General features: G+C 34.9%; 1 protein-coding gene and 1 pseudogene across 1 annotated transcript; both read left to right on the forward strand.

Moving 5' to 3' along the window:
- Positions 1-26,373, forward strand: LOC107417952 (probable LRR receptor-like serine/threonine-protein kinase At1g56140). Its single transcript, XM_060814433.1, has 25 exons — positions 1-518; positions 19,355-19,393; positions 19,943-20,129; positions 20,342-20,413; positions 20,570-20,641; positions 20,748-20,819; positions 20,995-21,066; positions 21,139-21,210; positions 21,356-21,427; positions 21,560-21,631; positions 21,716-21,787; positions 21,919-21,990; positions 22,068-22,139; positions 22,234-22,299; positions 22,580-22,645; positions 22,886-22,930; positions 23,176-23,240; positions 23,364-23,740; positions 23,875-24,073; positions 24,149-24,313; positions 24,423-24,541; positions 24,786-24,996; positions 25,082-25,313; positions 25,434-25,584; positions 25,883-26,373. The coding sequence occupies exons 1-25, from the start codon at positions 419-421 to the stop codon at positions 26,273-26,275; spliced, it is 3,135 nt and encodes a 1,044-aa protein (XP_060670416.1). The 5' UTR covers positions 1-418; the 3' UTR covers positions 26,276-26,373.
- Positions 3,962-10,540, forward strand: LOC107417954 (probable LRR receptor-like serine/threonine-protein kinase At1g56140; annotated as a pseudogene).
- Positions 26,374-27,070: the final 697 nt, after the last annotated feature.

Consider the following 27,070-nt stretch of genomic DNA (forward strand, 5'->3'; position numbering starts at 1 on the left):
TTTGGTGAACACAAAACTTTACATATTTGGACAATAATGAAAGATAAGAACGTCATTTTTAATTGAAGCACAGTTCTGGTTGTTGTAAACAAATGAGAAAAAGACAACGGCCTGAACCTAATTGACAACTTTTATTTTTTGTTTTTTAATCTGGTGGTGGATTGCTAGTCTACAGCCTATTTGGGAATATTAATTGTTCTTTGTAGCTGAGACTTTGAAATAGAAACGTTTTTCAATGTCTTATACACATAATATATATCCACTTGGAGTTTGTCTTTTTTTTTTTTTTTTTTTAAATTATTATTATTATTTTTTTAATGTATATAATACAAAGTTGGTGTTTTTGTTGAGTCCAATCTCTCTTCCTGTTATCTGGGTTTTTCTTTCTTTTCCATAGATTTCATTGATTAAGCTAGCAATGCGGCAGAGAAAGCAAAGATTCATGGCAGAGTCATCGCTAGCTTTTGTTTTTACTTACTTTGCTTTTTGCATATTTGGCTTTGTTTTTTTAGCTGAATGTCACGAGCCTAACTTTTCCAACACTCCCGTGCGGCACTTAGCACCTCCCTTGCTAAGTAAGCCTTGCCCACAAGCTATGAAAATGCGGAAGCTAAGAGTAAAAGAGTAGGAAGTAGGAGAGTTTGAGAGAATGTGGAGAATATTACTAGAATTCTTGATGTGCTTGGATATGCTTGGATGTTCTTGGATGTGTTACAAATGAGAGTCCAACCCCTTTATATAGAGGGCTTGGCATGTAGGAAAGTTCTAGATATGTACACATGTCACCTATCTAGTTAGGATTCTAGATTATTCTAGGGTTATGTACAAGATATTTACATGGAGTATTCTAGAGAGATTCCAATCTATATTAGTCTAGGTTTCTCTTGAATCTTCTAGAATATTCCGGGCTTCTCTTGATTCTTCATGGAGAGTGTAGAGTCTTCCAGTTAAACCTCAAGGGTTTTACTCCTTTTTCACGGGACGTGACACTCTCCCCCACCTAAACTCGCGACGCCCTCGTCGCGCCTTCTTCCTTGCCCGCCGAATGTGATCTTTGAGTTGCCGTTGTGTATCTTCGTGCTCCCCACTTACTTCGCCATCCGGCAGGTCCTTCCCCTTCACCAAGTATTTGGTGTAGTTGGGCATGCCTCTATGTTGACCGACTCGATCCACAGGTGTGGCTTCAACACTCTTGGCGGGTGAAGTCACTATCGTCGAGGGTGCCCTTTTTGACTTACCTTTCGCTAGGGCCTTCGTGCCCCATTTCCTTACAATGGGAAGTGACTCTTCATAGCGTCGTGCCTTCCCGTCATACACCTCGTTTTGTTGAGGTGATGGTTTGGCTAAGTTCCCTTCCTTAGCCTCTACGTGCTTTCTCTTGTCGTCTCCACGACTTGAAGCCAATGCACACAAACTCCCTTGGTCCAACTCCTTTGGCACATCTTGTACCTTAGGAGATGTCTTGGCATGGCTTTGGGCATCCTCGCTAGGCTTTTGGGCAGCAACCAAGTTGAGTTGCTCCTCCTTCTCAACCTGCAGTGCCGACAAGACTTTAGCCTCCCGCTTGCTAGCTTGTTCCGTAGGCACCATGCACGTCGTTCCCCCATCCATGATGCATAACTTGTTAGCAAATGGGAGTGGGAAAGCCTTTACTTGGTTGAAGAAATCCATGCCAAGGACAACCTTGTAGTCATCCATGGACACCACCGTTAGGTTCAATTGGCCCTCCCAATCCCCGATGGTGGTTTTCACGCCTCTAGCAACTCCTTGGAGTGGCTTTGCATCCGAGTTCACCGCCTTTACGGAGCCCCTTTCTTTGGTTGCCTCGATCCCAAGCCTTTGTGCCTCCTCCACCGATAGGAAATTATGTGAGGCACCCGTGTCCACCAACGCCTTGGTGGGCACTCCATTGAGTTTTGTCTCCACGAACATTAGGCCACTCTTCTTTGTCTTCTTAGGAGCAGCCTTGATAGCATTTAACAGCTGTAAGGAACCTATACGAGCTCCTTCCTCTTGCTTCTCCTCGTATTGGGTGGTCATGGCATTCAAAGCCTTCCTCTTCGGACAATCCCTAACCCAATGCGGTCCATCACATAAGAAACAAGAGTTTTTGGGTTTGGAAGCATCCTTACCTTCTCTAGGCGGCTTCCATTTCGAGCCTTTTGGCTTATGTGCACTTTCTTCCCTTTCATCCTCTTTGGATCTACTAGGCTCTCCCCCACCTTTTCCATGGTTGTCTTTCCATTCCTTTGGCCTTGGAGAGTCTCTTTGGTTGGAGTAGTCGATAAAGCCTTCGGCATACGCAATGGCACTAGCCAAATCTTGTACTCCACGCCTCTTCAACTCCGTCTTGGCCCAAGGTTGTAGACCATCCATGAAGTAAAAAAGGGAGTCTTTATCCGATAGGTCCGGGATCTCCAACACCAAGTTGGTGAACTCCTTGATGTATTCCCGGATATGGCCTACTTGCTTGAGTCGTCGAAGGCGACTCCTTGCTTCATCTTCGGCATTCTCCGGATAGAATTGCCTTTTGAGATCCTTTTTAAAATCATCAAAAGTATGGAAAGTGCACGTACCTCGCTCAATGTCGCTATGCCTCCTTCTCCACCATAACATTGCTGTGTCGCTAAGGTAGAGAGTGGCAGTCCTAATCTTTGAAGCATCGTCCACAATGCCCATTGCTTCAAAGTATTGCTCCAAGCCCCAAAGGAAATTCTCGAGCTCCCTCGCATTCCTTGCCCCGGAGTAGGACTTGGGCTTTGGCACATCGATTCGTGGCCCCTCGCGGATAGTGGTCGTCCCCGACGCCACCGCCCTCTTGTAAAGAGCCCAATCACCCCGCATATCCTCCATTTGGGTGCGGATGACATCCAATTCTCTCTCCAACATTGCACGAAGGTCCGCTACCTCCCCCATGCATTGGTCGCGTGTCGCACGGAGCTCCCTCCTCAAGGCATCGTCTAGCCCATTGAGTAACCCCCTCACGGCTTGATTGATGGCAATGTCTTCCGACTCTAGCCCATCTAGGCGACCCTCCAGCGCCTCAAACCGTTCTTGTACTCGGGATGCATGCTCCTCCAAGCGCAACTCTACGCCGGTCATTACATCCTTGGACTTGGACTTATGCCTCTGCTTCCCCGCATTGGGGTTGCGTTGCACTTCACGACCTCGCACTTCGGTAGCTCCCTCCACATTGATGGTAACATCCGAGCTAGCCATCTTGCCTACTTCCACGTTACACCAACGATATGCTTGAGCAGCAATTGGCTCTGATACCAACTGTCACGAGCCTAACTTTTCCAACACTCCCGTGCGGCACTTAGCACCTCCCTTGCTAAGTAAGCCTTGCCCACAAGCTATGAAAATGCGGAAGCTAAGAGTAAAAGAGTAGGAAGTAGGAGAGTTTGAGAGAATGTGGAGAATATTACTAGAATTCTTGATGTGCTTGGATATGCTTGGATGTTCTTGGATGTGTTACAAATGAGAGTCCAACCCCTTTATATAGAGGGCTTGGCATGTAGGAAAGTTCTAGATATGTACACATGTCACCTATCTAGTTAGGATTCTAGATTATTCTAGGGTTATGTACAAGATATTTACATGGAGTATTCTAGAGAGATTCCAATCTATATTAGTCTAGGTTTCTCTTGAATCTTCTAGAATATTCCGGGCTTCTCTTGATTCTTCATGGAGAGTGTAGAGTCTTCCGGTTAAACCTCAAGGGTTTTACTCCTTTTTCACGGGACGTGACATGAAGCTCAGAATCAAACTCAACCCACTACAGATCCCTCTGAAGGTCTGTGTTTCTCTCTCTTTCTCGACTATTGTAGATTCCATTTTGCAGTATTTGTTGATCAAAATAAATTGTTAACATCTTTTTCCCAAGATTTAGCACCAAGGTACCATTGATGAGCTTTGAATTCCATATTTGAAAAATGGAAAATAAAGGCTAATTCAGAACAATGGAACATAAGTGGAGAGCCATGTAGTGGTGCTGCTATAGATCAAACCCCCCTTACCAGCGGTGACCACAACCCCTTTATCAAATGCAACTGTTCTTACAGTGATGGCTCTCTTTGCCACATTGTCCAACTGTGAGTCTCATGTACTTTGTATGTCCAACTGTGAGTCTCATGTACTTTGTATGCTTTTATCATATGTATAATATATATCATTAATGGACTGCTTAGTTTAACTCAAAATTTTGCATTTCTTAAAGATTGAGTACATATCCTGATCTTTTAAATTCTATTAACAGGAAAGTTACTGAAATGGATGTTGATGCTCTAATTCCAGAAGAGCTGTGGACTTTGACTTACCTCTTCAATCTGTGTGTTTTCTTTGAACCTTGTCATTGATTCTTTGTCTTCACTGGGAAGTCAAAGTGGTATTTTGTTGTTTGTAATATCAAAGTGGTTGAAGCCAGTTTTCCAACATGATACCATTTCTTGCAGGGACTTGAGCAAAAATTACTTGTCAGGCCCTCTGTCTCCCTCCATTGGCAATCTAACTCGCTTGCAATACCTGTAAGCCTGAAAGTTTTGATTTGGAATTAATAAATGAGTAATATATCTGTGTCAAAGTAACCGTAGAAAAGAAAATTATGTCATTTTTTTGTGACTAGGACGGTTGCTATCAATGCATTATCAGGGGAGCTACCTAAGGAATTGGGAAAACTTACTAATTTATTATCCTTGTAAGTTATCTTTATCCTTACTCCGTGATGAATCTGTGTAAACTTGATGCTTTTTGATTTTTTATCAGTAGCATACTGCTTCTTATAAATGCACAACTTGTTATTTCTTTTCCCTCTTGTTAGATTATAGCCTTAAAATTAATAGTTTATTTGCTTAATATTTTCCAAACCAAAGAAACTGTATGTTAGCAATGCGCAAATTGACACGTTTAAATTGAGGTTCTCTAGGTTGAAGTACATAGGAGTTTCCAGTTGCCTTATAAAATGGATGGGGACTACTGAAGTGTTGATGAGAAATTTTGTTATGTTTTTAAGCATGTTTCTTTTCGACTTTTTCACTCAATATATCATTATCTAAGAGAACTAAAAAAACCATTGGGAAGATACTTATCCATTGATTGTCTTATATTATTGCAGGTCCATCGCAGAAAATAGATTCATTGGTCCTCTGCCATCTGAGCTAGGGAATTTATTGAACTTACAACAGCTGTAAGTTTCAAAACCATCCTTTTCCCCTTTTTTCTTTTCCAAATGCAAGATTTGTAGGCCATTCTATGCTATATCTGGTTGCAAGAAAATTGAAACTTCAAAATAATTTTAAAAGGGGTTTTTATATGCCTTAGTTCCTTAAATGAAAGGCTGTCTTGAGGGTTTGATGGTCTGTCCAAGTAAAAAAAGGGATAAATTTCTGAAATCCCATGTCCTTTCAGTTTCTGGATTGGATAGTCAGCTCTAGAACCTGATGTTTGGCTATGTTGTCTACAGAATTCTTACTTACTCCATCACAATTTTCCATTTCTGTTTATTGCAAGCTTCTCTTTTTTCATAATGACTTGGAATCAGTGTTTTTTTATTGCTTACATCAAGTTAACTAGACATTAAATGACAAAAATTTTATAAAAATCGTTTGTTTGACAGCTATCTTCATAGTTGTGGAGTTGGCGGTGAGATTCCTTCAACATTTGCTACTCTACAAAACCTGGTCACTGTGTAAGAACTTTCTAAATATGCTTTTATCTCCACAATTGAATAAATGCTATCAACGATTAAGTACAAAGACTTTTTGATCTTCTTTTTCTAGGGAATACTTTCATTCTGTTTCAGGTGGGCATCAGACACTCAACTTACAGGCAGAATACCAGATTTCATAGGAAATTGGTCAAAGCTCAATAGCTTGTAAGACAATGATTGCATGTTTTCACAAAAAAGTTTTTATGATATGAAATTTTAAAAAACACAGGTTTAAAATTTAACTGTCATAATAGATGATTAACGCCAAGTTATTTAAAAATGTTTTTACAGGAGGCTTCAGGGAAACAACTTTGAAGGTTCTATACCACCGGCGTTTTCCATTCTGACTTCCCTTTTAGAGTTGTGAGTATCTAGATCCATTAGTTATTTTCCAGTCTGTATATAGATCTGTGAAGCTAACAATCTTGTATACCATGCATTCCTAGGCGAGTAAGCGAATTGTCTAATGGGAGCTCTTCTCTTGAATTTATAAAGGATATGAAGAATCTCTCTGTCTTGTAAGCAACACTGTTATTGGTTCAGATTGATACTTTATGTGTCTGGTCTAAATATCTAGTTTCCTGTTTTTCACGCCTTGTTATATAACTGAAGTTATAACAATTTGATTATGCATCCTGCAGAGAACTGAGGAATAACAACATTTCTGATTCATTTCCATCAAACATTGGAGAGTACCAAAAGTTGTCCCACCTGTAAGTTTTGGTTATACTTGTGAAGATGACAATATGTTCTAGTTGGATTTGAAATTGAAAGTATCCAACCTTCATCTGTTTTATTTTGCATTCTGTTATTAACATTCAAGATATTAGATTCTACTTTGTTTATATTGTATATTATAGCTTGTCTTGAATCATGAAAATTTTCTTTCCAGGGATTTGAGCTTCAACAATATAACGGGGGAGATTCCTCGAACTCTTTTTAACATTAGTTCACTCTCTTTCCTGTAATGTATTATGTGCTTTTTATTGTAGTGATTGCCTCCCAAATGGTACTCGATATATTGAAAACATCTATTTTTGTTTCCATGATCAGGTTTCTTGGAAACAATAAGTTGAATGGTACCCTGCCTGAACAAAAAACAACATCTCTTCTCAATATGTAAGTATTTCTGTATTTTTACACATTCACTTCTACTGTAATTGCATTTGGAATTTAGATTTGTTGTAGTATATCTTGAATGTTCTTGTTGTGTTATACTTTGCAGAGATTTGTCATACAATGATTTAGGTGGGGACATTCCTTCTTGGGTCAATCAACAAAAATTACAACTGTAAGCCTTGAAACTTCATAAATTATTACTATTTTTTGGTTATAATTTTTACAATTTTGTTTACATCTTTAACAGATATTTTTCCTACCTTTCCGTAAACACTATGATATGCTTGCTCTGTTACAACATTTTCTCTAACAATCATGAAGCATTTGTCTTTTGTATCGCTTTTGCAATGGTATAAGATGAAATTGACATAAAGATTATTTTTTTTTTTCCTTGGGTAATATGCAGTAATTTAGTTGGCAACAACTTCACAACAGAAAGTCTAAACAGCAGGTAATTCTCTGTGCAATGTGCTTAAATAACAATGTTAATATAGCTTAACAATAAGTTCTCCATAACTAGTTCTTGATTATCATTCTTTTGTTCTTTTTCTGCTTATTTATTTCTGATGAGAAAAAATGGATACTCTTTTGCTTTCAGTGTTCTTCCTTCAGGGTTGGCATGCATTCAGAGAAGCTTTCCATGTCATCGAGGCCATGGGATCTGTAAGTATGGTTAAACTTCTTCTTTACTTTGTCATATAATTTTGCATTGGGAATTCAGATGTGATGTTATCATAAGTGAACTTACCTTCTTTTGAACATAGCTAAATTTCTTCTTTTTTATTGGTCAAGCAGATTCTAGTTTTGCAATTAACTGCGGTGGTGCTGAAATTACATCTTCCAATGGTATTGTGTTTGAGAGGGACAATGCAACTCTTGGTCCAGCTACATATTTTGCTAGCAACTCTAACAAATGGGCAGTTAGCAATGTTGGATATTTAACCGGAAACAGCAATCCTCAATATTCAAGTTCTTCGCCATATCAATTCACGAATACTTTAGATTCACAACTATTCCAGTCATCAAGGCTCTCTGCTTCATCATTAAGATACTATGGTTTGGGGCTTCAAAATGGTAAATACACTGTGAAACTTGGGTTTGCAGAAACAGCTTTTGAAGATTCTCATACTTGGAAAAGTCTTGGAAGGCGCATATTTGATATCTATATCCAGGTTTCTATCATATATTGTTAAACCCTTTAAGATCATCCTGTGTAAATATCATTAATAATCAATCTTCTACATCTTCTGCCTCCAATTTTCCCATAAAGTTAATTACTGCATTTTATTCCAGGGGAGTCTTGTTTTGAAGGATTTTGACATACGAAAGGAGACAAATGGAGTCACTTCTCAAACTGTCCAGAAGGAATTCAAGGCCCAAGTGTCAGAAAACTATCTTGAAATCCATCTCTTTTGGGCAGGAAAAGGAACCATCTCCATACCAACACAAGGAACATATGGACCTACTATTTCAGCTATCAGTGCTACGCCAGGTAATATTGCTTGAAAAGTTTTTGATGCAATCCAAGTGGTTTAGGAATTTTTTCCTGCTTGTATATGTACCATGTAATTGACTACTGAGCTTGTGATGCAGATTTCTTACCTACCATCGATAGCAAACCTTCCACCAATAAGAACAGGACTGGTCTGGCTGTGGGAATTGCAGTTGGCGCTGGAGTCCTAGGCCTTTTGTTCATTTTGATGATTTTGTATGTAGTTCTAAGAAGAAAGAAGTCCAACGCCAATGACAATGAAGGTTAAGCACTACATCTATTGCATGTTGATGGTGGTTTCTTTACTTCTAAATATGTGTGGGGTATCAAAAGTACTGATATTCATAGACTCTGTGATTCTTTCTAATCATATCGTTCTCTGTAATTCTTTCTGATTATATCGTTTTACTTTAGAATTCCATATATAATCTTAGAATATAAATTAGCCAGCAATATACAAAATAATATTTTCACAAAAAGTTCCTAGGGATAGGTTTCTTGCCAGAGAAGCAAACAGTCATAACAGTTGTTTTATATCTAATTTGCAGAACTCATAGGTATCGATGTTAGACCATTCACTTTCAGTTACAATGAACTAAAGACAGCTACAAATGACTTCAGTTCCGATAATAAGTTAGGAGAGGGAGGGTTTGGACCTGTCTACAAGGTAAGTCCTTTCAATAATCTTCATATGGCTGGAAATTTGTCAGTGCCATAAAGTTTACAGGTTGGTAGTAAGGCAAAATGGTTTTTCATGTCTCATTCGACAGGGAACACTTAGAGATGGAAGAGTTATTGCTGCAAAGCAACTGTCTATGACATCCCACCAAGGAAAGAACCAGTTTGTGACTGAAATTGCTATAATTTCTGCTGTGCAACACCGCAATCTGGTGAAATTGTATGGATGCTGCCTCAAGGGAAATAAACGACTCCTTGTTTATGAGTACATGGAAAACAAGAGTCTTGATCAAGCATTATTTGGTATGACAACAATTTATTCCTGTTTGTCTAAATAAACAAACGCACAACAAGAAAAACAGTACAAGTTATATATGGATTTGTATGAACAGGAAATAAAAGGTTGGGTCTTAGTTGGTCCACACGTTATGAAATTTGCTTGGGTGTAGCAAGAGGTCTAGCTTATCTTCATGAGGAGTCACGGCTTCGAATCGTTCACAGAGATGTAAAAGCCAGTAACATTTTGCTTGACTCTGATCTCATCCCCAAAATATCAGATTTTGGTTTGGCCAGGCTTTGTGATGATGGACAGACTCACATAAACACCGGTGTTGCTGGAACAATGTAATCACCTCTGATTTTCTATTTTGCCTCCTTTGTAGTAACCTGACAATCTGTAAACACAATTTGTTACTGATGCAGTGGGTATGTTGCACCGGAGTATGCCATGCGTGGGCACCTTTCAGAGAAAACTGATGTGTTTGCCTGTGGAGTTGTGGCTCTAGAGATTGTTAGTGGCAGGCCAAATTCTGATTTAAGCTTGGAAGAAGAAAAAATGTATCTTCTTGAATGGGTATGAATAACTATTCAATGCACTTCATATCCTTATTGCTTTCTTTAATTGGACCTTGTACTAATAAAAATGAAGTTCTTAAAAATACACCTGCGTCTGTCACGAGAAACACAGTTTCATTTTGCTTCCAGCATATAGCATTGTTGCACTTGTTGAATGCTTTGTTACTATTTGTAACATTCTTGTGCTTAAAAATTACTAGGCATGGAACCTATATGAGGAAAAGAGAGAATTGAACTGGTAGATTCAGCGTTATCAGAATTCAATGAGGAACAAGTAAGAAGAGTGATAAAAATAGCCCTGTTTTGCACTCAAACTTCGCCTTCCTTACGACCACAAATGTCGCGCGTGGTGGCAATGCTTTCAGGTGATGTTGAGGTGAGATGCACTCAAATTTCAAAACCAGGATACTTGGCTAACTGGAAATTTGAAGGTGTAAGCAGCCTAGTGAGTGATGCTACTAGTGCTACTACAACAACATCTAAAGGAACAAATGCAAGCACAAACATGGTGGAGGATCCAGGGCAATCACCTATCAATGCCACTCAATTACCAATTAGAGAGGGCAGATGAAAATTTGTTATTTGTTATTTTGTTTTGTTTTATTTTTTTGAATATAAATTTGTTGGTTTGTATAGGCAAGCCATGGAGTTGTGTGTGAATTTAGACTTTTTTTTTTTTTTTGGGGGGTGGGGGGGGTGGGGGTGCCTTTCTTCATATTTTAGTTGTTCATGTAATAGGAAGGCAACAATTATTAATATTTCAAAGGTCAAATAATGAATTTGAATCCAATTTATCATTTGAAATGAACATTTTTCTCCTTATTTTATTAACAAATTTTCTCACATTATTTTAAAAAATTAAATGACTATTATTGAACTTATTTTGTTTTTTAATTTTTTAAAATTGACTTAACTTTTTCCCCAAATATGAAATTATTTGATATTTATCTAAATAAGTAACCGTGTTGGAATATTTATCAGGAAAAAAACACTATTTTTTACACAACACAAAATACCAAATATATATATATATATATTATTATTATTAATTTTTTAAAGGAATATTTAATAATTAAAACTCTTTATGAAAAAGAACTAATAAATTTGCATTAATCTCAAGCCTTATAAACTATCTTCCTACCAGAATAACATCAGAAAATGTAATTTTTCAAAAATTAAAATTAAGTGTATAAAGTCCTATTACCATATTTAAAATAAAATAAAATAAATAGAAGATACGGAAACAAAACCCTAACTAGCTAACCAGATTGCAAAAACAAGAAATTAAGCTCCAAAATTTGGGAAAAAGAAATTAAGTCAAATTAAAAATTTGAAAAACAAAATAAGTCCAATAATAGTCATTTAATTTTTTAAAATTGATAAATAGCAAATCAACTTTGATAATTCAAAGGTGTCAAATTTGACAGTTGTAGGCTTTAAAAAATATGAAAAACCAAGGAAGATTAATAATGAATTATAAAAAAATATGGTGTCTAAATGATATCAGGATAAAACTTAAAGATACCAATGAAATTTGCACTTTCAGAGCTATGCCTGAGAATTGGATAGGACATGTATCTTTCACATATGCTAAACAAGCGGTTGATGTAGCATTGGGTATGTTTAGGAGTGGTTTTTACAAATCATTTCAAGAAATTTTTTAAATAAAGTTATCAAATAGGTGATTTTTCTACAGCAAAATCACAAAAAATAAATATTTTTTTTTGAGCCAAACATTATGGAAATGTTTTTAATTTTTCTATAGCATTCTTAAGCATTCATGAATCACTCTCAAACAGACCCTTACCCTTGTTGGAAAAATCACTACGTGGCAATTTCAAACTCTTTCTCTACTTCTTTTTGAAAATTATTACAAGCCCTGGACTCAGTTTTGTTTTTTTGTTTATTATTATTATTTTTTTTGTTCAAACAAAGATTCTTCTTCTTGATCTTCTTCTTATTTTCCTTAATTAAGAAGTTGATTAAATTTGACCTGATGGTTGACTATTGTATACATGGAGATTAAATGAACTATGCCTAATGATAGTTTAAACAATTTATTTGTTTTTCCCTTTTTTCCTTCTTCATCAATATCCAAATACATATACACACACACACATATTATACATATAGTCTAAAAGTTACTAATTAATATGGAATTTAATTATTTCGATCTCTCTGTTTTTTCAAGTATCTTTCAGACTGGACTTGATAATATTTTCATAATCATGAGAAAACATGTGAGAAAATTAACCATAGCAAATTTATCGAATATAACATATATATATATATATATATGATGGGGTTTGGGATTTGAAATTGACAATGACTGCAAGCAATGTCTCTAAGTGAGGTGGATGCATGGCTCTTCCAGTTTGTCATTGGTCCACTTCTGTGCATATTCCGGTTTATTGAAAATGTAAGTTTTCTTAAATTTTTTTTTCTTTTTTCTTTTTCTCAGGATTTAGAAAAATTTTCAAGGATTTTAGTGAACTGGCTTTTTGTTTTCTTTTTATTTTTGTCGTAATATCAAACATTTTACACATAATGTTTTAAAAATTCCATTTGAAAACGAGTATATGAAAATGTGCGATCACAAATGTCATTTATAATTTAAGTAATTTTTAATTTCCATAAAGATGTGTCACATATAGAGGTGTTCATATAAAAATATACAAAAACATTTTTTTTTTTTGGGGCAAAATTGGGAAAATAATAAAATATACAGGATGTCACCAAACTTGTCCCAAAAAAAAAAAAAAAAGAAAAAATTCAGATAGATGTTAAAAATCTTGAATGCCATGCTTGTTTGTGCAATAAATTGTGTTTCCTAGCAAGAACAAAAAGACAAATCACTGTCATTCACGACATGTGAATCTTTAGTGACAAATGTTTTCCACATGTATACAAAAGTGCTGACGTGGCTAAGCTTTGTTGGAAGAATCACTTACGTGGCACCCTTTCTTGATGCCTTCATTCTCTCTTTCTTGCTGCCATTGCCATATAATTAATAGTTATTCTAGTAAAGTTGCTATTAATGCTGCATATCGTATTCTTTCTTTCAAACTGCATGTACTTGCACTGGTAACATGGCCTGGTATGTTAAAGCTCACTCCCTTCCTTTCTCTCTGTTCTATTTACTTTGGCATGGTATTGATTAGCTTGAGAAATATAGTATTTCTTTTTGCAATTAACTTTGCATATATAAATATATACAAATTTGAAGCAATATGTAGTCTTTTAGTATGCGAGTACTTAGCTATAGTGAATTTGGATTATGTCTTTTTTCTTTTCTCCTTCTACGAACTTGATCAAACTGAGCTTAGTCTTTACGTGATTGCGATGATATACATATATCCAATCTCTCTTTCTCTATTTGTATTTGATTAAGCAATGCAGAAGAGAAAGCGCATATTCATGGCAGAAGCTTTTGTCTTTGTTCTGTGTTTTGGCTGCATGTTTGGCTTTGCTTCGTTGCAATTAACTTGTCTCCTTCGCGTCCTTTCTCTCTGTTTATAAGGGATAAATCCTGAGTATATATAAACATCTATATATTTGTTGTATTGATAGTAAACTCTAGTCGTTCTAAATTTCCAAATCTTTCATAGTTAGCACTGAACATATCCTACCCATGATATCTTGCTGCAGTGAAAATTTTGAATTCCGTATTTGAAAAATGGAATATAAAGGCCAACACTGGACATTGAGAGACCTTTTTTTTTTGGTTGGAGTAATATGCAGTAATTTAGTGGGAAACAACTTTACAGCTGAAAATCTAAACAGCAGGTAACACTCTCTGGTGCCATATGCTTCCTTAACAATGCAACGTTAGTGCAGATCAATAATATGGTCTCAATCTCTAGTTTTTGATATAATTCTTTTATGCTTCTTTGTTTTTCTGACAGAAAAAAAAGGAAACTGCTTGCTGTCCAGCAAAATTTGCCATGTTCTCATTGAGTCATTTTTATTTTGCTTTCGGTGTTCTGCCGTCAGGCTTGGCATGCGTTTAGAGGAGCTTTCCTTGTAATCGAGGCTATGGAATCTATAAGTATGGTTAAAGTTCTTCCTGTGGTTTTGAGAGTGGGACGCAGTGAGTTTGTATTGGGAGGTCAGCAATGATGTTTAACCTTGTAAATGTGTCCTTTATTTATTTATTTTCAGCAATGATGTTTAACCTTGTAAATGTGTCCTTTATTTATTTATTTTTAATTGGTTCCGGTAGATACTAGTTTTGCAATTTACGTGGTGGTCCGCAACTTTCATGTACCAAAAGTATTATATATGAGAATGATGTTAAGACTCTTGGTCCAGCTACATATTTTATTAGCAAATCCAATAACTGGGCAGTGTTAGCAATGTTGGATCTTTCGGTAGAAAGATCAATCCTCTATATTCAAGTGCTGCATCAACTCAATTCACAAACACTTTAGACTCGCAACTATTCAAGGAATCAAGGCTCTGTGCTTCGTCATTAAGAAAAGATGGTCTGGGGCTTGAGAATGGTATCTACACTGTCATACTCCAATTCTCAGAAACAGCTTTCGAAGATTCACATACCTGGAAAAGTCTCGGGAAGCATGTTTTTGATATTTATATCCAGATTTCTATCATATTACTGGATACATAGAAAAATCTGTTTTCTTGGTTTTCCGCCTGTAATTTTCTTGTAAAGTTAATCACCCTGTTTTATTCAAGGGGAGTCTTGTTTTGAAGAATTTTGACATACAAAAGGACGCAAATGGAATTGCTTCTGAAACTGTCGAGAAGGAATTTAAGGCTCAAGTAATAAAACTATCTTGAAATCCATCCTTTTTGGGCTGTAAAAGGGACTAGTTCCATACCTTCACAAGGTACATTTAAGGTGAAATTTTAGCTGGTTTAATTACTGTTTTCTTCTTGTATACGTTCCATGTAATTCTCGACTGAGCTTTTGATACAGATTTCATGCCTCGCATAACTAAGAAGAAAAGGATCTGAATGGCTGTAGGGATTGTATTTGGTGCTGGAGTTTTAAGCCTCCGCATCATTTTCATGATTTTCTATGTAATCCGAAGAAGACAGAAATCAAACACCAATGGCAATGAAGGTTAACCAGTACTTCTGAAACAGATAAGCAAGTAAATGATAAATAAGAATTACACATGGTATGTTCAAACTCAACCCATTACAGGTCCCCGGGAAGCTATATGTGCATTAGTTTGCCAAGAGAATTCTTAGAGATATATTCTTGCCAAAGACGTATACAATGATCATGACAGTTGTTTTATATTTAATTTGCAGAGCTCATAGGTATAGATGTTAGACCAATCACATTCAGTTATGATGAACTGAAAAGGCCTACAAACAACCTCAGTTCTGATAATAAGTTAAGAGAGGGAAGATTTGGACGTGTTTACATGTTAAATGTTCATATGGAAAAAATTTGTCATTGCCATAAAGGTGTTAAAATAATTTTCAATGTAAAATTTAGAAAAAAAGTTCCAATGGAGTAAAATTGTCTCATAACGAAATTCTATCGATATTCAACTGTCTGTGACATCCCACCTAGGAAAGCACCAGTTTGTCACTGAAATTGCTATAATTTCTGCTGTGCAACACTGTAACCTTGTGAAACTGTATGGATGCTGCCTTCAGGGAAATAAACAACTCCTTGTTTATGAGTACATGGAAAATAAGATTCTTGATCAAGCATTATTTGGTATGAGAACAAGTTTTTCCTGCTTGTGTAAATAAATAAAAGCACAACCCTAATATATATATATATATATATAGTGCAAGTTATGGCTTGTATGAACAGGAAATAAAAGCTTGAGTCTCAATTTGCCCACATGTTGCGACATTTGCTTGGGTGTAGCAAGAGGTCTAACTTATCTCACAACTTCATATTGTACAGAGATGTAAAGACCAGTAACATTCTGCTGAATTCTAATCTTATCCCCAAAATATCAGATTTTGGTTTGGCCAGGCTTTATGATGATGAAAAGACCCACATAAGTACCTGTGTTGCTGGAACAATATAAGATCTTGAAGAACTAATAATCTCCTTTAAATTTCTGTTTTACATCCTTTTTGTCCCCTTAATGTATTTCTAATAATCTGTATACATAGTTTTTACTGATGCAGTGGGAATCTTGCACTGGAGTATGCCATGAGTGGGCACCTCAAAAGAAAGCCAATGTGTTTGCCTTTGGTGTTTTGGCTCTAGAGATTGTTACTGGAAGGCAGGATTCCAATCCAGGTTTGGAGAAAGAAAAGACATATCTTCTTAAATGGGTATGAAAAATAATTTTGTGCTCTGCATCTCCTTGGTTTCTTTGGTATGGATTTTGAAATATTCTTAATTATGGTGTTCAGTAAGACTCTAGATATAAGAACTGTTCATAATTACAATTTCTTGTGCTCCAAGTAATCTCTATTTGAGTACTCTCTGAGTAGTTTTCTGATAACATCATTTCATGCTCTTTTGCTACTAGGCTTGGAATCCATACAAAGAAAGCCACAAAGTTGAACTGTTGGATTCTTCACCATCAGAATCCAATGAGGAGGAAGTAAAAAGAGTGATAGAAGTAGCCCTGCTGTGCACTCAAACTTCACCATCTCTACGACCTTGAATGTCCCGTTTAGTGCCAATGCTTTCAAGAGATGCTGGAGTGAGCGGAGAAATTTCAAGACCTGGATATTTGTCTGACTGGACAGTTGAAGATGTAAGGGGCCTTATGAGTGATACTTCAAGTAAAGGAGCAAGTACTAGCAATTTCAACTCATCTTCAAGTATATGCATGTTGGGAGACCCAGGACTGTCATCTTTCAATACCAAACAATTACCAAAGGTTGGAATGTGCATTTCAGAAGGTAGGTGAAAATTGGCATAAGTTTGATTTGGGGTTATGTTATTGTATAATAGGAGGTTTACCTGGTTCCCGCTCAAAGAACTCTTTAAACTCTTTTGCCTTGGTTTGTCTAAACATTTTTAGATTCACAGTTTCGTGAATTAACAATCTAGTTCGTACAATTAACTTTTTGGATTGTCAGTTTCTAGCTGCATATAAGTTTGACACCTCTAAAGAACCTATTCTTGGGATGTTTTTGAGCTTTGATTTTGGTTCAAAAAGTAACTGAATATAGTTGAACACATTTTGACTTCTATATATCCTTAATATTTAGCTTTAAAATGCTGTTGAGGAAGTGAAATTGGTTCTGATTTAGGTTCAGGCTTTGAATTAGTCTCATAAGATTTGAATCTAATAAAAGGTTTTCTTTCCTCCCACTGGATCTGATAGGTCAAGAAGCCGGTTTTACTTGGTTTTGACAAAACAGAGGCTTTAAATTTGAGTCTAGTCAGCGGTTTTCTTCAATTCTTGTGCTACTAAAACAATTAGAGACCCGATTGTGCTAACCACGAATTTTCTAAAAAAAGAAAAATCATCTTTTTCATCATATCCAGTATGGAATATTAATCATAATCCAATATCATTTCCCACCTAATGGTACTGGGGAAGGAATGAAGAAAACCATTTTCAACCATTATACATATGCATATATATGGTTTAATAGCTGATTAAATGTAATTGGTAAATTATAAATTGTCGAAATTATATATAACCAGATTGTCCATTATAGCATGACTATATGTCTTTCAAAAAAAATAAAATAAAATACTGTACATGTGTATATTTTTATTTATATAACTTTTTGATTTGTCAACTTTAGTGGGATTGGGATTTTGACTATTTGCATCTGAATCTGAAAATGTCAAAACATTTGTGCTCAATGGTTGGAAACCCTTGTCTTTTTGATCATGTTCAAGTCAAGTCAGCCTTTTACAAACGGAATGTCATTTCCATGTATTGTCAGAAGCGGTATTTTTTTTTTCTTCTTTTCTTTTTTGGGTCCTTACATGTTTCTTCAAATGTGCACTGTATTTAAAGGTATAGAAAAGGGATATGGCTGCAATTAAACCTGTCAGTCGAAGAGGAACAAAATCTGCGGTCTCCAAAAACAGAAAGAGGCAAGTGGTGTATTTTTTGTCTTACATTTTAAATGATTATTTTGACTTTTCCTTCTAGAGCAATAAGCAAATTCTTTAAATAATAATAATTATTTTCAATATTTTCTGTGTCTATCACAAAGCCTTTTTTTTTTTTTTTCTTTTTTTTAAAACAAGTTACGGTACTTAACAAGTCTATGTCTATTCACAAAGTTTTTTATTTTATTATTATTATTTTTTTTAACAAGTTACGGTTCTTAATAAGTTTACGCCTGCGTCTAAGGCTTAAAAAGAAAAATAAATAAATAAATAATGAAAACAGCATTTCTCTAGCTAAAATATTCGTTTGCAATAAAAGTTTTTCAAAATTCTTTAGGGAATTCAAAAAAGAAAAGAGAAAAAAAGGAAAAATAAAAAAAAGGTAGAATACGTGCAAAATTAACATCATAAAATATCCCATTTCCAACTTAATTATGGCGTTGACTTTTAGTTCACAATATTAAGGTTAAATTTAATGATGTCAATTACCGCGTGCAAGCCTACGTTGCTAGCAATTATTTATCAATTATTTTATATAATATGATGCTAAATGTGATTTGTGTTTTCATATTTAAATGATTATATAATAAACTTTGTTCTAAGACTTCTGTTTTGAATGACCTTTAGTTACAATGGAAATTATTATTTTTGTTTTGGGTCCATGTTAAAAACTTTAGCTATCATTACATTATTAAATACCATTTATCAGTTTAACAATAAGTTGATCCAATACTTTCTCTAATCGTTTTGTCTTATTATCCTATATTTTAAGCATTTTATCAACAAAACGACCAATAAGCTAATCGATTCAATGAACAAAATTTAAAATAAAAACCCAATCACATTGAATAAACTAATCATTTTACACTTTCACATTCATTTTTATTTTTTTATTACTCCCATTCTATCTCTCAAACTTCTTTAATAAAGGTCTTGGTTATGGTTTGAATAACGTTCATTGGTGAGAACAAAACCAGGTAACAAGAAAATAAATTTTTTAAGTAGTACTTTAATATACCAATTGTATTTATTTAATTGAAAAAACAGTAAATTTATGCACAAACAAAATACAAGGAGACAAGATTGAATAAAGAATTTTTGTTATTTTAATGGTGGCAAGAATTTGATAATGTATATTATACATGCATTTTTGTTTTTCTCTCCTTGTTTGTACAGGATGTGATTAAATTGGATCAGCTCGTTTTGCAAAAGTTGACTTCAAAAGAAAAAAAAGCTTTCGTTGTCTTTATATACTTAAAAATGGTATTCAGCTTAATTTGCAATCTTGTGGTTAGTGAATTTTAATGCGTATAGTAGAACTCCAATCTCTCTCTCCATCTGGGTCTTCAAATATTTCATTGCTGAGCATTGTTGCAGAGAAAAACAGCAAATCCGTGCATGGCAGGAATATCTCTAGATTTTGATGTTACTTTTTATGCTGCTGCTTCCATTCTCTTCTTTGCTTCTTTTACAGGAGCTCAGAATCAAACTCAACCCACTACAGATCCCTCTGAAGGTGGGTGTGTGTGTGTGTGTGTGTATATGTCTCTGTCTCTGTCTCTCTCTCTCTTTTCTCTGTGTGTATGTTGTTGGATATAAAATCCCGTTACAAGTGGTTTTACTAAAGGTAGGGATTAGTAGACTTTCTTGAAACAAAGGATATTTGTTGTGTTGAAAGCACATCATTCTAATGAGAGTTATAGTGCTTGATTGGAAATGGCTTACCAAAAAAGGTAATCATGATATAATTGGCAGCAGTTTATATGGGCTACATGAGTACTATCCACGAATGGTCTGTACCCAGTTTGGCTCTAAATATTTATATCAAACTATATTTGTGACTTTGGTCGTCTGTAACTAAATCTTAGTACTTCTAAACTTGTTATTTTTTTATTCTCTTTGGAAACTTGTTGAGATTTTGAGTAAATTTTCTTTTATTAGAGAAGGAATAAATTTTTGAATTCAGTACTTCATGAAGAACATCTTTCAGGGGGTAATTTATAATTTTTTACCTCTTCTTACCTCTGGCCATATCCTTCATAAACTTCAAAACTGATTACTGCAGTGAAAGCTTTGAATTCCCTATTTGAACATTGGAAAATAAAGGCTGACACGCAGAAATGGAACATAAGTGGAGAGCCATGCAGTGGTGCTGCCATAGATCAAACCTCCATTAGCAGCGCTGATTACAACTCCTTCATCAAATGCAACTGTTCTTACAATAATGGCTCCCTTTGCCACATCGTCCAACTGTAAGTCTTTTATATTCTGCTAACGTTTAACATATATGCTATATATCCATCATGGACTACTTACTTTATCTCAAACTTTTGTATCCCATAATTATATGGTAGTAGAATCCAACTTTCATGTCTAATCTTTCTACCTGATAGTACTTCAAATTTTTGTTCTGAAGTATCAATTTATTTCCAGATGGTATATGATCTTCAAGATTTATTTACAGGAAAGTCACTGAAATAGATATTATTGGTCCCATTCCAGAAGATTTGTGGACTTTGATTCACCTTTCCTATCTGTATGCTTTCTTTGAACTTTCTTATTTGATTCTTTCTCTTTACAGAAAACTCAAAGTGGTATTTATTGTGCATAAATATCAAAATTGATAAGTAGAAGCTAGTTTTTCAACATGATGAATTTCTAGAAGTCAGTTGGTTTCCTCTGTATCTTGCAGGGACGTGAGCAAAAATTACTTGACAGGTAATCTGTCTCGATCCATTGGCAATCTAACTCGGTTGCAATACCTGTAAGCCTACTAAACTTTTGACTGAGAAACTAATAAATGTATACTATGATCAATGTTGAAACTACCTTATTCTTCTCCTTGATGCTCTTCATCTTATTGTGATTAGGAATGTCGCAGTCAATGCATTAAAAGGGGAGCTACCAAAAGAACTGGGAAACCTTACTGAATTGTTGTCCTTGTAAGTTATGTTTATCTTCATCCCCTGATATATTTTAGTATAATAATAAGAACAGGAAAAATTTACTGATTATTTTTTCTTTATGTATTGTTAGATATATTGTTGAATTAATAGCATTGATATGAATTCTGAACCTTAGGAAAAAAAAAAAAAAAAAAATCCTTGCTTTTTGCAGGTCTATTGCGGACAATTATTTCTCTGGTCATCTGCCCCCTGAGCTAGGAAATTTGTCAAACTTGCAAAAACTGTAAGTATCCTTGTTATCAAACTAAGTAGATATAAAATGGAAACAGATTCATTATAATTGTTTGTTTGACAGTTATATTCAAAGTTCTGGAGTTAACGGTGAGATTCCTTCAACATTTGCTAATCTACAAAGCTTGGATACTCTGTAAGAACTTTCTGACTTTTTTTTTTTTTTTTTTTTGTTTGTTTGTTTCTATAAAAAGGTTGAATAAGCATTATAAATAATGTCAGGAGAAAAATTTAAAGAAAAAAAAATCGTCATAAAAGGAAATGCTTTCTTTTTGTTGCAGATGGGCATCAGACAGTGAACTTGCAGGCAAGATACCTGATTTCATAGGAAATTGGTCAAAACTTAAAATCTTGTAAGGCAACGGTTTGATGTTTTTTGATTTTTCATTCATAAGAATGTGACTATGTGTACATATCTATATATAAAACTTAAATTGCTTTAGTTATATGGTTGGTAATTAGTTATTTCATAAACGTTTTAATAGGAGGCTTCAAGGAAACTCTTTTGAAGGTTCTATACCAATGGCATTTGGCAATTTGACATCTCTGTCAGAGTTGTGAGTATCTATGCCTAATAGTTACTTTATTATCTCTATACAGATTTTTAAAAGCTGACAATCTCATGTATGATATATTTGTAGGCGCGTAAGTGATTTAACTAATGGGAGCTCTTCTCTCGAATTTATAAAGAGTTTGAAGAATCTGTCCGTCTTGTAAGAAACATGGTTCTTGGTTAAAATTGAACATTTTCTATCTGAAATATAGATATATATATATATATATTGTTATTTATCATCCCTAGGTATGTTAAGCAGTAATAACAACCTGGTTATGTATCCTGCAGAGAACTGAGGAATAACAATATTTCTGATTCATTTCCATCCAATATTGGAGAGTACCAGAAGTTGAAAGAGCTGTAAGTTTTAATTATACTTTTGGAGCTGTAAGTATTTTCTGCGGTTTGTTGTTGAATCTTGTGGGTTTGATTTGCAGGGATTTGAGCTTCAATAATATAAGCGGGGAGATTCCCAACTCTCTTTTCAATTTGAGTTCAATCTCAATGCTGTAATATATTTGTCTCTTCATTGTATCAATTGCCTCCCAACAGGTACTCAAAATATTGAAGCATTTTCTTTTTCTTTTTGGTTACTATAATTAGGTTTCTCGGTAACAATAAGATGAGTGGTGCCCTGCCTCAAGAAAAAATCGCATCTCTTAGAGTTGTGTAAGTAAATTTGAAAGTATGCATTTACCTCTACTGAAATCCAGCAATATAGATTTTTCCAATGAACAAGTTCCTTGATGAAAAAGGATGTCATCTCCATGATAACTGAATATAAGAGCTTATTTAAATTTTCTTGCACCAGATGCTGTTAAAACAAAAAATAAAACTATGCAAAAGAAAAATTCTTAAGGCTTAATATATGTCTATCATTAAATCATGGTAATTGTTTATTTTTTATCTGGACTTTCCATTTAACATCCATTTTATGTTATTCTTACAGAGATTTGTCATACAATAATCTAGGAGGGGAGGTTCCCTCTTGGGTCAATCAACAAAAGTTGCAGCTGTAAGTCTTGACGATTCACAAAATATTTCATTGTTTTGTTTAATTTCTTTTTTTAGCTAAAACAATTTCTAGATTTTTGTGATATTCGTAGTTAATAGGTTTCTAAATTTTTTATGTTGGCATGATATACTAGTTCTGGGATAACATATTCTCTAACAGTAACAAAGAATTTTACTTTTGGCTTTAGTTTATAACTAAAATGAAAGTGACATTGAGGTTTTTCCTTTGTGTCATATGCAGTAATTTAGTCGGCAACAACTTCACGGCAACAAGTCTAAACAGCAGGTATTTCTTTGTGTGCTGTGATTACTTTAAAACGGTATTGAGAGTCAGAGAGTTACAGGGTTTCTATGAGATCTCAGTAGTGGTCAATAGTGGTCAATACAACACGTCATAACCTTCATCCCTTTTGAAAGTGAAAGTCAAGGGAATTCTTGAACCGATTAAAACATTTTCTGACTAACAAAATTGCTAGTGATTATTGTCCAATGAACTGCAATAATCTTTAAGTCATCCTTGTTTTGCCATAGTGGTCTGCCTTCAGGGTTGGAGTGCCTTCAGCAGAACTTTCCTTGTGATCGAGGACGTGGGACTCGTAAGTATGGTTAAAGCTCTTATTTCTTTTCTCTGGAAGAAATGAGCTTGAATTGTCAAGCAAGAGTTAAAATGCCTTTCTCTGAACATAGCTTTTGTGCATACTTTTGTATTGTTTATGCAGATTACAGTTTTGCAATAAACTGTGGTGGTGAACAATTTACATCTGCCGATCGTATAGTGTATGAGCGGGACAATAATACTCTTGGCCCAGCAACATATTATGTTAGTGACACCAACAGATGGGCAGTAAGCATTGTTGGATTTTTCACTGGGATCAACAATGCTAGATACACAGTTGATTCATCATACCAATTCACAAATACTTTAGACTCGGAACTATTCCAGACATCAAGGCTTTCTGCTTCATCGTTGAGATACTATGGTTTGCGGCTTGAGAATGGTGAATACACTGTCAACCTGCAGTTTGCAGAAACAGTTTTCGAAGATTCTACTAATTGGAAAAATCTTGGCAGGCGTGTTTTTGATGTTTATATCCAGGTCAACTTTATATTATTGGATCCATTTTGAAATCTGTGTTTAGTATACTAATCATGGAGAGTTGGAATCCAACGAGATTTAAGTCTCCAGTGGAACTTCTGAGCTTTATACTTCCAATTGTCATTTAATTTCAGGGGATTCGTGTTCTTCAAAACTTTGACATACGAAAGGAGTCAGGCTGGGTCACTTCCCAAGCAATCCGGATGGAATTTAAGGCACAGGTGTCAGAAAACTATCTTGAAATCCATCTCTTTTGGGCTGGAAAAGGGACTACCTCCATACCCACAGAAGGAACTTATGGACCTTCTATTGCAGCTATTAGCATTACCCCAGGTAATATAATTTGTCTAGATATTGCTTTATTCTCATATATTTACCATGTAATCGAACATTGAGCTTTTCATGCAGATTTTGAGCCCACTGTCAATAACATTCCTCGTACCAGTAAGAAGAAAAAGACCGGTCTGATTACAGGGATTGTAGTTGGTGGTGGACTTTTAAGCTTTCTGTCCATCTTCATCATTTTCTATTTAGTTCAAAAGGAAAATGATTCTCAGACCAACGATGATATAGGTTAACCATTAAATCTCTTGAATGTTCACGGCAGTTGCTTAAATTCTAAACTTTGTATGCAGTGTAGAAATAATCAGTCATGACAGTTCGTTTTGTATCTTATTTGCAGAGCTCCTAGGTATGGATGTTAGACCATTCACTTTCAGTTATGATCAACTAAAGATGGCTACAAATGATTTCAGTTCTGCTAATGTGTTAGGGGAAGGGGGATATGGATCTGTCTATAAGGTTGGTCAATATATAAATCTTCAAATATGAATGAATAATTGTTGGTGCATTAAAGTTTACAGATTGATATTAAGCTAAAATAAATTCCCTGACTATGTCTCTTCCTCATTATTGCTATGAGAATTCTCTGTTGTTAGTATTATTGCTTCTTGTGTTTTTTGGTCTGAAACCGCAGTAGTATATCAAATATGATATAGAAGTACAAAATGTTCTTATTTTTTTAATGCTATTAGCTATTCAACAGGGTAAACTTCAAGATGGAAGAGTTATTGCTGCAAAGCAGCTGTCTCTGACATCCCACCAAGGAAAGGACCAGTTTGTGGCAGAAATCGCTACAATGACTGCTGTGCAACACCGTAACCTGGTGCAATTGTATGGATGCTGCCACGAGGGGAATAACCTAATTCTTGTTTATGAGTACATGGCAAACAATAGTCTTGAGCATGTGTTATTTGGTATGACAAACAAATTATTACCTGCTTATAAAAATAAATCCAATATCAGCAATAATAGAACAAGTTATAATGGCTTGCTTGGCAGGAAGTAAGAACTTAGCTCTTAAATGGTCTACACGTTTTAACATTTGCTTGGGGATAGCAAGAGGCCTAGCTTATCTTCATGAAGAGTCACAGCTTCGGATCATACACAGAGATGTTAAAGCCAGTAATGTTCTGCTCGACTCTAATCTCATCCCCAAGATATCAGATTTTGGTTTGGCCAAGCTGTTTGATACTCAAAAGACCCACATAAGCACCCAGGTTTCTGGAACAGCGTAAGATTCTTAAAGACCTATAATCACCCTCAATGAACTATCTCCAATTTATTTTATGGACTCCTTTTAATATATCAGTAAATCTGTTAAACACAATATCCACATTGTTACTGATTGTAGAGGGTACCTTGCACCGGAATATGCCATGCGTGGGCAACTCACAGAGAAAACTGACATATTCGCCTTCGGTGTTCTAGCTCTGGAGATTGTCAGTGGGAGGCCAAATTCTGACATGAACTTGGATGAAGAAAAGACTTTTCTTCTTGGATGGGTACGAAGCTATAATTTTTTTGCACTGCACATTATTTTTATCATATAATTTTTTGGAAGGACTTTTAATTTTCAAATGTTCTTAAAGCATTTAGACTTTAGCTGTGGTCACAGATTCATGGTTAACAAGACCTCAATGTGATCTCATTTTGTAATGCAAAAACCAAAGCAGTTTCGTTGAAATTATACATTACCATTTGAAATTGTTATTTCCTTAACCTTTCAGAACATGTTTGTTTGCATTACTCTCTGACAACATTTCTGAATTATCAATACATATTTCCTGCTTAAATCACTAGGTTTGGAAGTTATATAAAGAAGGACGGGAACTTGAAGTGGTGGATTCAGCAATAACATTATCAGAATCGAATGAGGAACAAATAAGAAGAGTGATAAGAATAGCCTTGCTGTGCACTCAAACATCACCTTCACTGAGACCAACAATGTCACGCGTGGTGGCAATGCTTTTAGGAGATGTTCAAGTGACCAATGAGATTACTACACCTGGATTCTTGAGTGACAGGAAATTCAACCGTCTAATCAGCTCAATAAGTGATATATCATTAAAAGGAAATTTTACTAGCTTTTATAACTCATCTGCGGGAACAAGCATGGTGAGCACTGCAGGGCAGTCAGTTATCAATGCCAATCAATATCCTATGTTTCAGGATTCCATTAGAGAGGGTAGGTGATGAAAATTGGTAAAGTCGGTTTGGTTTGTATGTATGTGTATATGTATAATATATGTTAGATTGTATTTATATATACGTGAATTTTAATTTTTTTTTTAATTTTTTTTTTAAGTTCCTGATCACTATCGACAGTTACTAGTTGATTTGCATATATAAAAATATATATATATATATATATATTATTCTCACTATAAAAGAAAAACAAATGAACATTGGTCATTTAATGGGTGTTTTTTAGCCACAACAATTAGTTTCTTTTTTTTTTTTTTAATTATTCAAAATAGAAGGATAATTACGTTTTATTACCTTCAATATTTGTAATTTTACAATTTAGGTTCTCTACTTACAATTTGTTGAAATTTTAACTATGTTTGAGTTTTGACTAACTAAGATGTTAACAATCATCTCTTATGACTTGCATGTGGAATATCAAAGCGCTAACTTTTAAAAAAAGTAGACTGTACCTGTAGTTTTGATTAACTCATTGCATTTTAGTATCCTTCAATTTTAAATATTTAGCTTTACTACTAGTTTGAAATTTGATGCATTAAATTCCAGCTATATAACCTCCATATGAGAGGCCATTAATCTACATTTAGTCAAAAGTTAAACAAGATTCAAATTATAATAAATTGTAAATTGAGCTCTACAGTTGTCCCAATCAAAATTCATCCAGGATTTCTTGACCGAAGAATTACTCTCGTCTATATACATATAATTGGCAATTAGAAAAAAAATATCACACAATAATCAACGATCATATATTGCAGAGCAACTCCACGTATATTCAACAGC

Source organism: Ziziphus jujuba, chromosome 2 (assembly GCF_031755915.1).
Source record: "Ziziphus jujuba cultivar Dongzao chromosome 2, ASM3175591v1".
In the NCBI taxonomy this organism is placed as follows: Eukaryota; Viridiplantae; Streptophyta; class Magnoliopsida; order Rosales; family Rhamnaceae; genus Ziziphus; species Ziziphus jujuba.